Source organism: Tachysurus fulvidraco, chromosome 16 (assembly GCF_022655615.1).
Source record: "Tachysurus fulvidraco isolate hzauxx_2018 chromosome 16, HZAU_PFXX_2.0, whole genome shotgun sequence".
Classification (NCBI taxonomy): domain Eukaryota; kingdom Metazoa; phylum Chordata; class Actinopteri; order Siluriformes; family Bagridae; genus Tachysurus; species Tachysurus fulvidraco.
In genome coordinates, this window is record NC_062533.1 from 16,895,303 (window position 1) to 16,910,970 (window position 15,668).

The 15,668-nt window shown below is 40.6% G+C and overlaps 1 protein-coding gene across 1 annotated transcript in view; it reads right to left on the minus strand.

The window, feature by feature from the left end:
• capn3b (calpain 3b) overlaps positions 1-15,668 on the minus strand; it is a 30,965-nt gene that overhangs the window by 9,368 nt on the left and 5,929 nt on the right. The window contains exons 2-10 of the mRNA XM_047801300.1: positions 9,413-9,482; positions 5,752-5,870; positions 5,505-5,638; positions 5,201-5,369; positions 4,722-4,805; positions 2,359-2,522; positions 1,810-1,970; positions 1,076-1,248; positions 883-894 (exon numbers count right to left, since the gene is read on the minus strand). Coding sequence (XP_047657256.1) covers positions 883-894; positions 1,076-1,248; positions 1,810-1,970; positions 2,359-2,522; positions 4,722-4,805; positions 5,201-5,369; positions 5,505-5,638; positions 5,752-5,870; positions 9,413-9,482 — 1,086 coding nt within the window. The remainder of the gene's footprint in view (positions 1-882; positions 895-1,075; positions 1,249-1,809; positions 1,971-2,358; positions 2,523-4,721; positions 4,806-5,200; positions 5,370-5,504; positions 5,639-5,751; positions 5,871-9,412; positions 9,483-15,668) is intronic.

Sequence of the window (15,668 nt, forward strand, 5' to 3'; positions counted from 1 at the left end):
ATATTCGGTTGAGATTTAATATGTTAGCATTTATAATAAATAAAAGTTACACTTTCTGTGTCATGTTTTATAGAAATAAATCACTGCTTGTTAATGTACACAATAAAAGTAGAATTACAGAACATTGTTCATTTCCACAAGCAGGAATTTGTGAGGAAGGAAGGAAGGAAGCAAGGAAGGAAGGAAGGAATTAAGGGAAGGGAAGGGAAGAGTAGGGAAGGGAGGAAGGAAGGAAGGAAGGAAGGATGAGTGGAGGAAAGAAGGAAGGAAGAGTGAAGGAAGAAAGGGAGGAAGAGTGAAGAAAGGAAGAAAGGGAGGGAGGAAGGAAGGAAGGAAAGAAAGAAAGAAAAAGGGAAGGAAAGAAAGAAAGAAAAATAGTGGAAGGAAGGAAGGAAAGAAGGGAGGAAGGAAGAGTGAAGGAAGGAGGAAAGGAAGGAAGGAAGAGTAAAGGAAAGAAGGAAGGAAGGGAGGAAGAGTGAAGAAAGGAAGGAAGGAAGGGTTGATGAAGGAAGGAAGGGAGGGAAGGAAGGATAGAAGGAAGGAAGGAAGGAAGGAAGGAAGGAAGGAAGGGTTGAAGAAGGAAGGAAGGGAGGGAAGGAAGGATAGAAGGAAGGAAGGAAGGAAGGAAGGAAGGAAGATTGAAGGGAGGAAGGGTGAAGGAAAAAAAATCAAAGGTCAGTAAGAAGGAGTTAAAGAAGAGAGTGAAGGGAATGAAGGAAGGAATGAAGGAATAGAAAGAAGGAAGGAAGGAATACATAAATGAAATAAGACAAATAGAAATGGTAGAAACAAATGAACTGAGTGCGAGTGTGTGCGAGTGCAGGAGATGTGCTGTGAGACTCAGGAGATAAACAACATCCTGTCACGCAGTCGTAGTCGTACCTCCTTCGGAACCTGAGCAAGAGATTAGAGAAATAAATTAAACACAGGAAATAACATCAGTGACACTGAAATACTTTATCTTCAATAGATATTTATCTCCTCATGATCACCAGCACAGTAAACCGTCCGGTTCCACATCATTATGTCATTAAGCTCTATCAGAAGGCGTCTTGGTAAATTTACTTCAGTTTACCTCATAGATGGCGAAGCCGATGGCGTGCAGCATGGCTCCTGAGTGACTCTCTCTCCTCCTGCCCTTTTGCATGAGTGCCACCACCACGGTGCAGCCCTTCTTCCCGTCATCCGGCTCGTCGTCGTCCTCCTCGGTGAGACGCAGCCGATACTGAGGGTTTGTCCAAAAGGTGTCTGCGACAAGACAGACGAAGAAGACGTCAGTCTCATAGAGATACCAATATGTTTCGAACATCTCTAAATCAATTGGAAATAAATCACCTTAGTTGCATTAATATCAGAGCAGTAATGAACCCTCAAGGTCAGAAATTGTTCTATAACATGTAACCATAAACGGATAAAAAATTCTTTATTAGTTCTTTAATAAATAATATTTGATAAATAAATAATTAATAAATCTTTGGAGGGGGGGCACGGTGGCTTAGTGGTTAGTACGTTCGCCTCACACCTCCAGGGTCGGGGGTTCGATTCCCGCCTCCACCTTGTGTGTGTGGAGTTTGCATGTTCTCCCCGTGCCTCGGGGGTTTCCTCCGGGTACTCCGGTTTCCTCCCCCGGTCCAAAGACATGCATGGTAGGTTGATTGGCATCTCTGGTAAATTGTCCGTAGTGTGTGAGTGTGTGAGTGAATGAGAGTGTGTGTGTGCCCTGTGATGGGTTGGCACTCCGTCCAGGGTGTATCCTGCCTCGATGCCCGATGACATCTGCACTCTTTCTGATTTCAGTCGTCGCACTACCTGGGTAATTCCTGCAGCCGCCCGCAGAGCAGCCTCTCACCCAGCGGCCCTCGTTCACCGATACGGTCCATTTGAGCAGTTTGTCATCCTGCAGCGTGTCAGGAGTCAGATTACAGATCTCAAGCTTGGTGAAGGTTTTCTGGAACTCTTCAAAATACATCCTGACGGAGGAGCGAGCCGAAGAACGATTAAGATGTTTGAAAGAAGGTTGCCATTAAATTCCATATTGTATTTTTGCGCTGCTACTGCATACGTGCTGTTCCACATATACGCATATACCTTTACTGTTTATCGACTCGGTCGCAACTCTCTCCATCTGTAACGTATGTAAGAACTTCTAAATCTTTCTATCTAACAAAATATCTCTACTTCAAATACTTCCTTCCAAACAGAGTTCCTAATAAGCAGGTTTTCTATTGTTCTATCAGTAGAGAGGAAATGTTTTGAAAGAATGCATACTTGTTCCTGGTTATGACACACGATTCAGATGGATAAGTTACAGGAAATCATGAAAATTGCTAAAGTATTTCTTTAAGCTAAAGGACTAACCAAAACTCTCCTTGCCCAACAGGCTGGAGTTTCTGTTTTTCTTGCTCAGAAGTCGCAAGTTTTGTCCAGTCGTTAGACTTGCAAGATGGTGGAGGAGCAACACCCCACGGGTCACGGACACGGACCAGGCGGATACGAGTATCCCTGCCGTCCTGCTGTTTACCCTGCAAATATAACACAACTATTTAAAAGAAGACAAATTACAGTATGTCTGACATCTTGTTTCGATAAGATGCTTTACTTACTGATTCATGGGACAGAAGACGTAAACATTTTTGCCCTGTCCAATGTTAATATTTGAACAACTGACTGCAGGGCTCTCAGGTTTTGAAGACAGGCAAGCGTGACATTTCCAATCTCCAATTTAATTTCCATTTATTAATTTGTGTGTGTGTGTGTGTGTGTGTGTGTGTGTGTGTGTGTGTGTGTGTGTGTGTGTGTGTGAAAGAGAGAGAGATTATGACTGTTGTTTATTGTAAGTGCTTGTTGCCTTTTTGGACCCATTTATCATGTGTAATGTTGCTCCCATATAAAACAGTTCAGCACAAGCCCAGACATGTTTAGGGTGATGATTGAGGACAATGTCCCGTCCAGAGACAAACTGTTTCGTGTTGAGGTTTTGTTCAAACTGACCATCGAAAATACCCTCACTAATGAATGTGTTTTTTATTGGTTGTTGCGTTAAATCTTACCCAGATACAATAGTGCTATTTTCTGATTGGCTGTTGTGTAGCCTCTTTTTTTTGATTGGCTGATAAGTGTCAGGCTCGACTAAGAGCTCCAGGGGAGACGCGCTTGGTTCCTGCCCGGTTCCATAGAGACAGCCGTGCGGACTGATACATTTTGGGCGCTGCGGCTTATTAAATATATGATAAATAGTCAAAAAGTTTTTCTGCGTGAGAAATACGATGTGTGTCGGGAGAACGTGAGAAAAGACCGAAATGCGGGACTGTCACTCTCGATGTGTGACACTTGACAGCACTGTGACTGTCTAGGGATAGGTTTGGACGAAATTAAGATTACATTGTCCACAGGTGAACCATTAGCATGTGCCTAGAGTTCCAGTTTTGGTTACAGTTGCACTAAGATTAATATTAGTAATGAGTTAGAGTTGGGTCACATTTGTGGATAGCCTACAGTAGCTTTAGGAGTTGCATATGGAAGGAGGTTGGCAAATATTTTGGTTTTATATATATATATATATATATATATATATATATATATATATATATATATATATATATATATATATATAATTAAAATATAATTAGTAAAAGAGGAATCTTCTGCAATTATGAGGTGAATGATAACCAAAAAGCTCTGGATTGTAATCACTGACAATAATTATGTAGCTCTCAATCGACAAAACCCCATGTTTCTGCAATCTATGGTGCCAAGGAAAGATACCATCGAAATCTTTGGAGCTCAATTCATGGCTGAAATGAAATCTCAGCCACTGGCGCTGAGCTCATTTTAATCAATCGACTATTTTCAATTTCAATTATCCTGCCCACTTTGGCATCTTACCTTACCCATACTGGAAAGAAATCAATCGGTACTCCACCACTACTAGTGGTAGTTTAAGTGAAAGTGAAAAGTGAAAGTAACGTGACATATGACTAAGTATGGTGATCCATACTCAGAACTCGTTCTCTGCATTTAACCCATCCAAAGTGCACACACACAGCAGTGGACACACACACACACACCGTGAACACACACCCGGAGCACTGGGCAGCCATTTATGCTGCAGCGCCCGGGGAAGCAGTTGGGGGGTTCGGTGCCTTGCTCAAGGGCACCTCAGTCGTGGTATTGCCGGCCCGAGACTTGAACCCACCACCTTAGGGTTACGAGTCAGACTCTCTAACCATTAGGCCATGACTTCCCAAAAAAAGCTGTATAAAGCTGTTATAAAAGCTGTTATAACATAAATATTGTCTCATAGACCCCAAATAATATATTTAAACCATTTTGGATAGTGTTTAAACTGCCAGATGTCTATTCTATGCATACCGGCATTGATAAACAGCATGATGGTAAAAATCTCTTTATATTTAATTCTATGGTTGGGCTAAAGTTAGGGTTGGTCTTGGTTTAGAAAAGGGTGGAGGTTAAGTTTGGTTTAAGGTTGATTTTTAGGCAGAAATTAGGTTGGGCTAGGGTTAAGACTGGGCTAGGAATATAGTATCTGCGCATTAGGGGTAACTTGATGCCTTGTTCCTCCATTTAACAAATTCAAGATCCATATGTCTGTTTGGGGTCCGTAAATCCCCAAAGAAAGCTGAATTAAAATGTACAACAGAACTGTAATTAAAGATGAGTGGTATAGATCAAATGATTTGATTATCACATGGTCAACTTACCTGCTCAACACCAGTAACTGAGTAAGCATGGCCTCTCATTAGACCCGTAGATGTTTTGGTCTCACTAGCAGTTGGTACCAAAGCCTGAAAACATAGAAGCAGAAAATGTAAATTGTAGATTTAAAAACAATTAATGTGCTAATTTAATAATAATAATAATAACAACAACAACAATAATAATAATAATAATAATAATAATAATAATTATTATTATTATTATTATTATTATTATTATTATTATTATTATTATTATTATTATTATTATTATAAATAATAATAATAATAATAATAATAATAATAATAATAATAATAATAATAATTATTATTATTATTATTATTATTATTATTTATCTCGACCTGTTGCCCTCCACTTGCTATTAATTATTTGGAAACCCTGGATATGCCAAAGCATTAAACATTTACTTAAACATATCCACTTCTAGAAAGGTCTTATTGTAACCAATAAGAAATGGACTTACATCTATAGAGCAACCCATAAGAGAACCTCTTTCCAAGGCCTTTCTCATGATGTTGTATATTTCTTTTGGTGCATCTGTAATCTCATAAAATTCTGTTACTCCTCCGGTGAAGTCTTCCATGGCCTCCAATGTATTTCCACCTTTTAGAGCCTCGTAGGAGCCGTGGAGCCTGGGACCAAACAGAAAAAGATCCCAGCTGCTCCTTATGCATTACACTAGTCTTAAAACCTGCTAGACCATAATGTATATTTATTCGTCTGTGAAATCTGCTGTAAATATTAAGTGCATGCGATTCCAAACTCACTTGGCATAAGCTTTCTCCAGAAGCGCGCTCCAGAACTCATTTTTATTCCCAGACCGAGTAAACACCAAACGATTTTTGTGTGTGGGAAGTCTATCGTCCACGAGGACGTCCACCCACTCACCATAGCGCCAGAACTATAGAGTGAAAGAGTGATTTAGAAACTGATTATAAAAAGTGATCTAGTTTTATCTTAAAATATGCCTTTTCATTGCAGGAAAACAGCACATTGGTACAAGACCCAGTTCACCTGGAAATGGAAAATGCCAGCATAGTTCTCAGTGAAGCTCTGGTCTGGTGGGACAACTCGATAGCGAAGGTTTTCATTCAGGGTCAGACAGGCGATTGCAGCCAGGAGCCAGCAATCACCTACAAAATGTAGACATTAAAATGACAGATTGTATGGATATACATGAAAAAAATATTTATTTATGTAAGCTTACTTTACAGTCCATCCAAGAAATGAAACAACTAATTTAATGCACCATTTATTGGTTGTATATCATTTATGAAAGATATAGATGAGAATTAAAAGAATCTACAAAGGTAACCATTTTGAAAGGAATGGTTTAGACTTTTTGAACCTGGATATCAACAAGAAAGGAAGTACACATCTATGATTCATTCATTCATTAATTTTCTACCGCTTATCCGAACTTCTCGGGTCACGGGGAGCCTGTGCCTATCTCAGGCATCATCGGGCATCGAGGCAGGATACACCCTGGACGGAGTGCCAACCCATCACAGGGCACACACACACACACACACACACACTACGGACAATTTTTCAGAGATGCCAATCAACCTACCATGCATGTCTTTGGACGGGGGAGGAAACCGGAGTACCCGGAGGAAACCCCCGAGGCACGGGGAGAACATGCAAACTCCACACACACAAGGCGGAGGCAGGAATCGAACCCCCAACCCTGGAGGTGTGAGGCGAACGTGCGAACCACTAAGCCACCGTGAACCCCACTCATGTATGATATGTATGCCTAATTTACTGTTCTCTACTCGACCAAACTATACCATACTCCATAGCTTGATGCTTTAAACTGTTTATGGTATGGTTTGTTCGATGTTGCTTGTATGTGGTGTGAAGGTTATCCCAGACCTAATCCTGGTCCTATATCCCAGCTTCTCATTGGGAATCTCCAAACGTTCCCAAGCCTATGGAAACTAAGTCTATGAAATATGTCTCCATGTCCATGTTTCCACTAGATCTTTGTTGGTCCCTGATGAGATGCTGACATTTTTGCAGGTGATACTTGAGTTAAGTGCAATAAAATGTCTGAGGTTTTATTGATTCTTAAAAAGGTTTGAAAGGCAACCAGATTGCGTTTTACATTTACGTTTACATTTACAGCATTTGGCAGAAGCCCTTATCCAGAGCGACGTACAGTACATACGTAAGGGCTTAAGTCTCTAACATTGGATACATTAATGCTGGCTCACTAGGTTACATACTTAAGATACCATGAGTTTAAAACATTTGTTCAAAGTTACAATGAAAAAGTGTCAGTGTTTTGTTTTTATTTATTTATTTATAAATGCAAAAGATAAGGAAAGAAGTGCTGTTTGAAGTGTTTCCTGAATAAGTAGGTCTTCAACCGCCGCTTGAAAATAACCAGTGACTCAGCTGTCCGGACCTCTAGGGGAAGTTCATTCCACCACCTTGGTGCCAGAACAGAGAAGAGACTTGTAGTATACTTGCCTCTTACCCTGAGAGATGGTGGAACCAGTCGAGCAGTGCTGGTAGATCTGAGGGCGTGAGGTGCAGTGCGAGGAGTGATGAGGGCTTTTACGTAAGAGGTAGCTGGTACGTTTTTGGCTTTATAGGCCGGCATCAGTATTTTGAATCTGATGCGTGTAGCTACCGGAAGCCAGTGGAGGGATCGGCGCATTTCATTTACATTTATGTACATTTGGTAAACTTTCAGGACTATTTGATCAAAACTATATTTGGCATGCGTTCAGAAACTCCCTAAAACACCCTGCATAGTAATACAGAACACTCATTTATAGCCTAAGGTGATTATACTGCCTTGGATTAAGCCTTGAATAAAATTTACCGGACATCTATGCCTCATAACCGAGCTATATTTGCCCAGGTTGATATATGACTTGAGCACAGGGTCTAATAGGTTCTTGCTCATCAGTCAACAAGCTGAAAAATGATGCTCATGGCTGAGGTTACAGAATTCTCCTCATGCGTTTCCCCACAACCATTTTCAGTTTTGTCAGCCTGCCTGAAAGTGGCTTGTCATGTCACTGGATCCCATGGCTAATAGATCTGGTGACACAGACCATGTCCTGATAACCTTAGGCTATAGGGTCATAAGGGACAGGGTTTTTTGCTGCCCCCCCCCCCCCCCACCCACTCTTACTCATTCCCACCTGGCCTTGGGAAGTGCTGTCAGCTGTGTGTGTCTATCAAAGGTCATGTTGTGGGAACTAGTCACAGACAGTAAGTGTATACTTCCCATTTTCAGTTTCTTTGCTGTCTTTAGTCAAAATACATAAATGGATTTCCAATTATAGACAATGTCTTGAGCAATGTTTTGGGCTAAAACAATTAATATGTTATATTAATTAGGAATATGCTACTTTTTTCAATATAGTATCTTAAATGGATTCCTTGGTGGCCCAGAGGCTTGGAACCCATGCGTTTCACTCCCACAACCCAACCACAAGTACAATCCAGTGCACTTGCAGTGTTTTGTCCAGAAAGACATCAGGTATTAAACCTGTGCCAATACAAAAAAAACCTCCCAATTATCCTTAAATATCCCAAGTGGAAGTCACCCCTTTCGGTCACAACCCTAGTTTTGATATACTATTAGCTATGGCATATAAAATCAACAGATCACATAGTATTTATTGACATTACTCCTGCTACCTAGCACATAGCTAGCCAGCTAATAAAGGAAATGTATTCAAAGTCACATTTGTCACAGGTCAACTAGAGTGGGATTTCAGTGCTGATGGTGTTTCCATGCTAATCTCTTATATGAGCACAGAACAGTGGATATATTCAGTATTTTGTTTCGAGCTATCAAAGGTTATAAGCCAGTCATTAGCTTTCGCAGTGTAACATTAGTACGTTTTATCGTTCCTACTTCTGTGCTGGATTTCTCATTCATTTGATTTTGAACATTTTTAACAACCTCAATTTTCTTCTATCAAAATAAAGAAAAGCTATACTGTAGCTTGCTCATTATATCTTCTGTTACACCGCATGGCTATATAATTACTCTTAGCTTGAAGGCTAGATACCAAGGGCATGCTGTGTGTGCTACATTATCTCTTTATTGCTATTGTTCTCTTCAATAAGACCATCTTGGATGAGATAAGGAACTGATTGCTAAGTTTAGCAAATGTCAGAGACATAAAGACGCCACTTTGAGTCGCATGTCTGACCGAGAGAGACTCACACCAGACATCATCTGTGTTTAATTAAATTATCCTATTATATTGTGATTTGTGGAAATAAAAGACAGTGTTTAAAGTAACAACTAGTAATGATTATGATTATATATATAGTCTATGTGATAAACAGTACATTTGGGGATGTGCTGTTATAGGGATATAATCAACAACAGAATGGTGTGATACAATGGTGCTATTATGCTGTGATTATCCATAGGGACCTGAGGGCAGCAGGCTTCATGACTAGCTCTCAATAAATTCATAGGCTTTATTATTTACTGAATAAGACGAGATAAGTATTTCACATCACTAGTTCAAGGTCAGCTATGAGAGTTAGAAGACCCGAGTCTGTTTTGGAACAACAGCCTAGAGCAACACTAGCATGATTCAGCCCTTGTTAAACTACAAGGAGTTTAGTTCCTTTAGTTCCAAGTCCTCAGAGATTTTCTAGATGAATTATTTAATTCAGATTAATCACTCACCCAAGTCTCCCTGGCAAATATCCGTCCTGTTTGCGCCTCCGACGATGAACTGCGGATTGTCACAAATTTCCTTTGAAGAAAAACGACAGGTTCGCATTAATACATATTCAACAGTATTACATGTTGAACTGTTCTGCACGTAATAAGCTGCTGGCTGCTAATTGGATGAAATGGATCCATGTTCAGTTGACCTGAACTTTACGAATGCTGTAGTAAAGCATTTGCTTCCAAAAGAAAGGGGAACGATTTAATATTTGATCAGAGCAATTTCCTAAATAAAGTTATCAGGGTGTGTGGTGTGATACACTGTGGACCTTGGTATTGGTTTGTTATTTGAGTTTTGTGCATGTAATTTCTCTAAAACAGCATAACTCCATCTTACTCCTATTTACTTCTACAGATTCAGGCTTTAGGACTGGTTTTAGCTAAACTGAGTCTTGCTGAACTCTTGAAGCGGTATGACCCATCCTGTGCACTTTAATGAGCTCAGGCAGGTCTACTGTAAGTTCTAAAGAACAGGCACATCTCAAGCAGTGGAAATTGGTTTTATTCATCATAATTGCTCATTTTTGGAGTAGAGTTTGAGGGAACATCAGAAAAACCAGCTCGGTAGATGTTTTTAAATCAAAAGGGTTCTCCGATCTTAAATATTTCCTCTTGTTACATTCATTCATTCATTCATTCATTCATTCATTCATTCATTTTCTACAGCTTATCCGAACTTCTCAGGTCACGGGTGTCAGGGATCCGCGCGGATCTGTCAGGGATCAGTGCGGACTTTTGGCCATGTGCGTTTGTTGTTGTTTTTGTCATGTGACTGCCCCGCCTTCGTCTGCTCCTCCCATTCATCACACCTGTTCCCCATTGTGTGTGATTGTCCTTTTGTGTATTTATGTGAGCCTCGTTGCCGATGGCAGCGCGGATTCATTATCATAGTTACGTGTAATATAGTTACATGTTAATTAGTCACGTTAGTTCCCCGTGTAGTGTGGATATGATTGTCTTCCTCATGTATTAAACCCCTTTCATTTGAAGCTATCCTGCGAACGGGTCTGTCTCCTATCCTTCTGTGTCCAGGGGGCTGACAGAATGAATCCGCCTAAAGACCTAGCAGACCCAGCAGGATAGCTTCCAGCTCGGACCGTCTTTTTTTTCCTTCTTCCCCTGGACTGTTCCGTCAGTCCTACTGGCTCTTTTTCTTGTGACATCGCTCCGCATTTTTTCCGGTGAGGGACGCCGATCTGTTTCCGGGTCAAACGAGGAGGACGTCGCCTCACTACATTTGCTCTTTCACACCCTCCTGCCCTTTTCCTCAGCTCGTCGAGGCGAGGGTTTAGCCGCGGTGTGTTTGGGGATGCTACTCGGCCCTACAGCTCGGTGGTGGACGTCACTCGGCCCTTCAGCTCGGCTACGGACTTCGTCTGGCCCTTCAGCTTGGATGCGGACGTCGCCTTGGCCCTTCAGCTCGGCTGTGGATGTCGCTCGGTCCTCTCTGGCTGTGCCGCCGTGTGCCCTGCTCCCCCCACCTGCCTCGCCGTGTGCCTTGGCTCCCCTCGCCTACCTTGCCGTGGTCCTTGCTCCCCCCAATGGCCTCGCCATCGTCCTTGCTCCCCTCACCTGCCGATCGCCGTGGACCTCGTACCTTGTCGGGTTTTGGCGCTTCAGTGCGGACTTTTGGCCATGTGCGTTTGTTGTTGTTTTTGTCATGTGACTGCCCCGCCTTCGTCTGCTCCTCCCGGTCATCACACCTGTTCCCCATTGTGTGTGATTGTCCTTTTGTGTATTTATGTGAGCCTCGTTGCCGATGGCAGCGCGGATTCATTATCATAGTTACGTGTAATATAGTTACATGTTAATTAGTCACGTTAGTTCCCCGTGTGGTGTGGATATGTTTGTCTTCCTCATGTATTAAACCCCTTTCATTTGAAGCTATCCTGCGAACGGGTCTGTCTCCTATCCTTCTGTGTCCAGGGGGGCTGACAACGGGGACAATGTGCCTATCTCAGGCATCATCGGGCATCGAGGCAGGATACACCCTGGACGGAGTGCCAACCCATCGCAGGGCACACACACAATCTCATTCACTCACACACTACAGACAATTTTCCAGAGATGCCAATCAACCTACCATGCATGTCTTTGGACCGGGGGAGGAAACCGGAGTACCCGGAGGAAACCCCCGAGGCACGGGGAGAACATGCAAACTCCACACACACACAAGGCGGAGGTGGGAATCGAACCCCCAACCCTTGGAGGTGTGAGGCGAACGTGCTAACCACTAAGCCAACGTGCCCCCCCCCCCACTCTTGTTACATATAAAATATATTTTTATGAGTTTTAGGAATTCACAATTCATTTGTTTTTGTATCATAATTAATAGTCATTTCAGTCTTATAAATTTCATCCGCGTATAAATCACTCACATTATTATTTCATGCATAATTTTAGCATCATTCTTCCAGACCTACTTCATCAACCCTGACACACTACCCCTGGTTAGATGGTCCCTATGGATTGCGTGTACAGAGTATGTACATATGCTGATGTTCTATTTATATACATACACACGTGCAATATCTGTGGAATGAAGATTAACGGTTAAGTGTGTGTGACAGAGAGACACGGTCAGTGGAGTGACTCTTTATCAGAATGCAGTGTGGGGAAATAAACCAAAGGAATGGTGAATTAAATGATAAAGCATAGATTACATAAGGAGAAGTTTACAAGATGATGTTTACATTCTGACTTGTTTTGTACTCTTTACTCGATTACGTTTTTCTCACACGACGTGTTCGTATGTCCCGCTGGTTATATAAAATATGTCATTTCTCCTCGCAGAAAGATGACATCATAGTATAAGTATACGGATTAGGACGAATCAGTTGTGATGTTCATATTCCCTGGCTTATTAATCACACACCTCAACACAATCACCGTCCATTTGATCACATCCCAATGACTTAGTATGTACAGTAGTTTCTGGTTCATATCTCTTGCTGAACTATCGTTGTTTGTACATCACCTCACCTTTGACCATAGATAGACCAGAGATGGGGGACTCGAGTCATATGACTTGACTCGAGTCAGACTTAAGCCGCAAAATTGAGACTTGTGACTTGCTTGACAAATATTTAAAAAAAAGACTCGACTTGACTATGACTTGACATTCATGACTTCAGACTTGACTCGTACTTGAGTTAAATGACTCAGAGATGGGGGATTCGAGTCATATGACTTGACTCGAGTCAGCCTTAATTAGCAAATTTGAGACTTGAGGCTTGCTTGACAAATATTTAAAAAAAAGACTCAACTTGACTATGACTTGACATTCATGACTTCAGACTTGACTCGTACTTGAGTTAAATGACTCAGAGATGGGGGACTCGAGTCATATGACTTGACTCGAGTCAGCCTTAAGTCGCAAATTTGAGACTTGAGGCTTGCTTGACAAATATTTTAAAAAAAGACTCGACTTGACTTTGACTTGACAGAGATGGGGGACTCGACTAGACTTGAGTCAGACCTAAGTCGCAAATTTGAGACTTGAGGCTTGCTTGACAAATATTTAAAAAAAGACTCAACTTGACTTTGACTTGACAGAGATGGGGGACTCGACTAGACTTGAGTCAGACCTAAGTCGCAAATTTGAGACTTGAGGCTTGCTTGACAAATATTTAAAAAAAAGACTCAACTTGACTTTGACTTGACATTCATGACTTGAGACTTACTTGTGACTTGTACATGTGTGACTTACTCCCACCTCTGAGATAGACATTAGATAGATGACCATGACTCTGCGTAAAACTTGTGGATTAATAAAGAAAACTAACCTGCATCTGTCTGAACCTTCTGTACCTGATATTTAGAGATTTACAGAGATTTAAAATGCAAAAAATGAAAAGAATCTGAATATGGGTATAAATAACAAGTGTGAAAGGGTCAACACCGGCTCACTGTCTTCACTCTTAACACCATCATGGCAGCTCACATTACTCTGTATGCGTGCCGTTACGGACATCAGCTCACGTTGCACACATTCTGGACATACGTATACGTGTGACAGCTCACTGTCTTCTCTCTAAGTGCAATTTAATCTAATATTTTTCCAAGTGCGATAACTGTGACACATCATTCAGCATTCGCCTACGAGTTAGCTTATAACTTCAGTATTACTAATTATAACTCTTACTACATATCTGCTGTGAATACCGCTGAGTAGGTGAACTGTTTCATTTCAAGAAATCTTTTACCGTGTCATCGTACAGACGCCGCTAGCGTCACTTTGTTTTGTTATTCATATTGTTCTCTCTGTCTTCTCCTTCCTCTCTCTCCCTCCTCTCCTCCCCCCTAATCTTTCTTTTGTTCTTTCTTTCTATCTCTACACACTGCTCTCTCTACCTTCTCTCTTCTTTCTTCTCTTTCTTCTTCTCTTTCTCTCTTCTCTTTCTGTTTCTCTCTCTCATCCACCCTCACTTATCTCTTTCTTCTTTCTTCTTTCTTTCTTCTTTCTCTTCTCATACACACATGCTCTCTCTACTATCTCTTCTTCTTCTTCTTCTTCTTTCTTTCTTTCCTTCTTCTTTCTTCTTCTTTCTATACACACATGCTCTCTACTACTTATTCTCTTTCTTCTTCTTCTTTTTTCTTTCTTTGTTCTTCTTCTTTTTCTTCTCTTCTTCTCTTTCTTTCTTTCTTTCTTTCTTTCTTTCTCATACACACATGCTCTCTCTACTTATTCTCTTTCTTTCTTTCTTTCTTTCTTTCTTTCTTTCTTTCTTTCTTTCTTTCTCATACACACATGCTCTCTCTACTTATGCTCTTTCTTTCTTTCTTTCTTTCTTTCTTTCTTTCTTTCTTTCTTTCTTTCTTTCTTTCTTTCTTTCTTTCTTTCTTTCTTTCTCCCCTCTCTTTCTCTGACACGTGGAGTGTTAGATTTCTCACAGCTACACGAGTAAACTTTATGGAGATACCTTGCTGTTACATAAAAAACATATATTCAAGATTCAAGAACACTATACTATACAAACTATACAAGACGATGCATTATAGTGTGTGTAACATACACAGATGATGTGATGACTGACAGTCCTGATAATGCACTACTTATAGATATGAAGCAGTGAATATAATGATGGTGAGGTGTTAATCAGGGTGATCGTCTGGGGAAAGAAACTGTTCCTGTGTCTGGCAGTTTTAGTAAGCAAAGTTCTGTAGCACCTGAGAGAAGGGAGGAGCTGAAAGAGGATGTGTCCAGGGTCCGAAGGGTCAGTAGTGATGTTTCATTGACAGTTATATACACATATACAACATACAAAGGGGAAATTAAAAGCCTAAACACTCCTTTTAGACTGTGGATATAAATAAACTTCTAACAGTTACGATGAACTTTTACAGTGATCTTGTGCTTCTAAATAAGTGATAGTCGTGGTCTCGTCCTGTCTGGTGTTTGTTTCAGACAAAATACAGAAACATATTTGATCGTAGTTTCATATCTAAGCACTTGGAAAAGTTTAAAATGAAAATCTATTTGATTTATAGTTGGAAAAGTAAAAGTATTTTATATTTTTGGTTCATATAGGTGATTATGTTGTTACTCAAACTTTTACTGTTTAAAGGGTAAATCTATCTTTCCAACACATGGTTTCAGTAAAAAACTTCTTCAAGTTCAATAAAAATTGCTATAAGTGACAATTTTTCAAAAAGTGACATTTTTTCACATTGTATTTAAAAGGAGAAAAATACCTGTGAGGTTAAAATTAAAAAACAGATTGTTTTAATTACGCTTCTCTCTGTAAGTTATTGAAACTAATACACTTACACACATCATTAATAATTAAGGTGTTTGTGTGATTTCTAAAAGCCATTTTAGGATTTAAACTCAACAATCCTTGCTTTAGATTGCAGCTCTGACACTTTTCTTTTGAGTGAAATATAACTGCAGACGTTCACGGTTGTGTTATACATCGCAGTGTTGTGTTATACATCACAGTGTTGTGTTATACATCACAGTGTTGTGTTATACATCACAGTGTTGTGTTATACATCGCAGTGTTGTGTTATACACCGCAGTGTTGTGTTATACTGTACACCGCAGTGTTGTGTTATACATCGCAGTGTTGTGTTATACACCGCAGTGTTGTGTTATACACCGCAGTGTTGTGTTATACTGTACACCGCAGTGTTGTGTTATACATCGCAGTGTTGTGTTATACACCGCAGTGTTGTGTTATACACCTCAGTGTTGTGTTATACATCA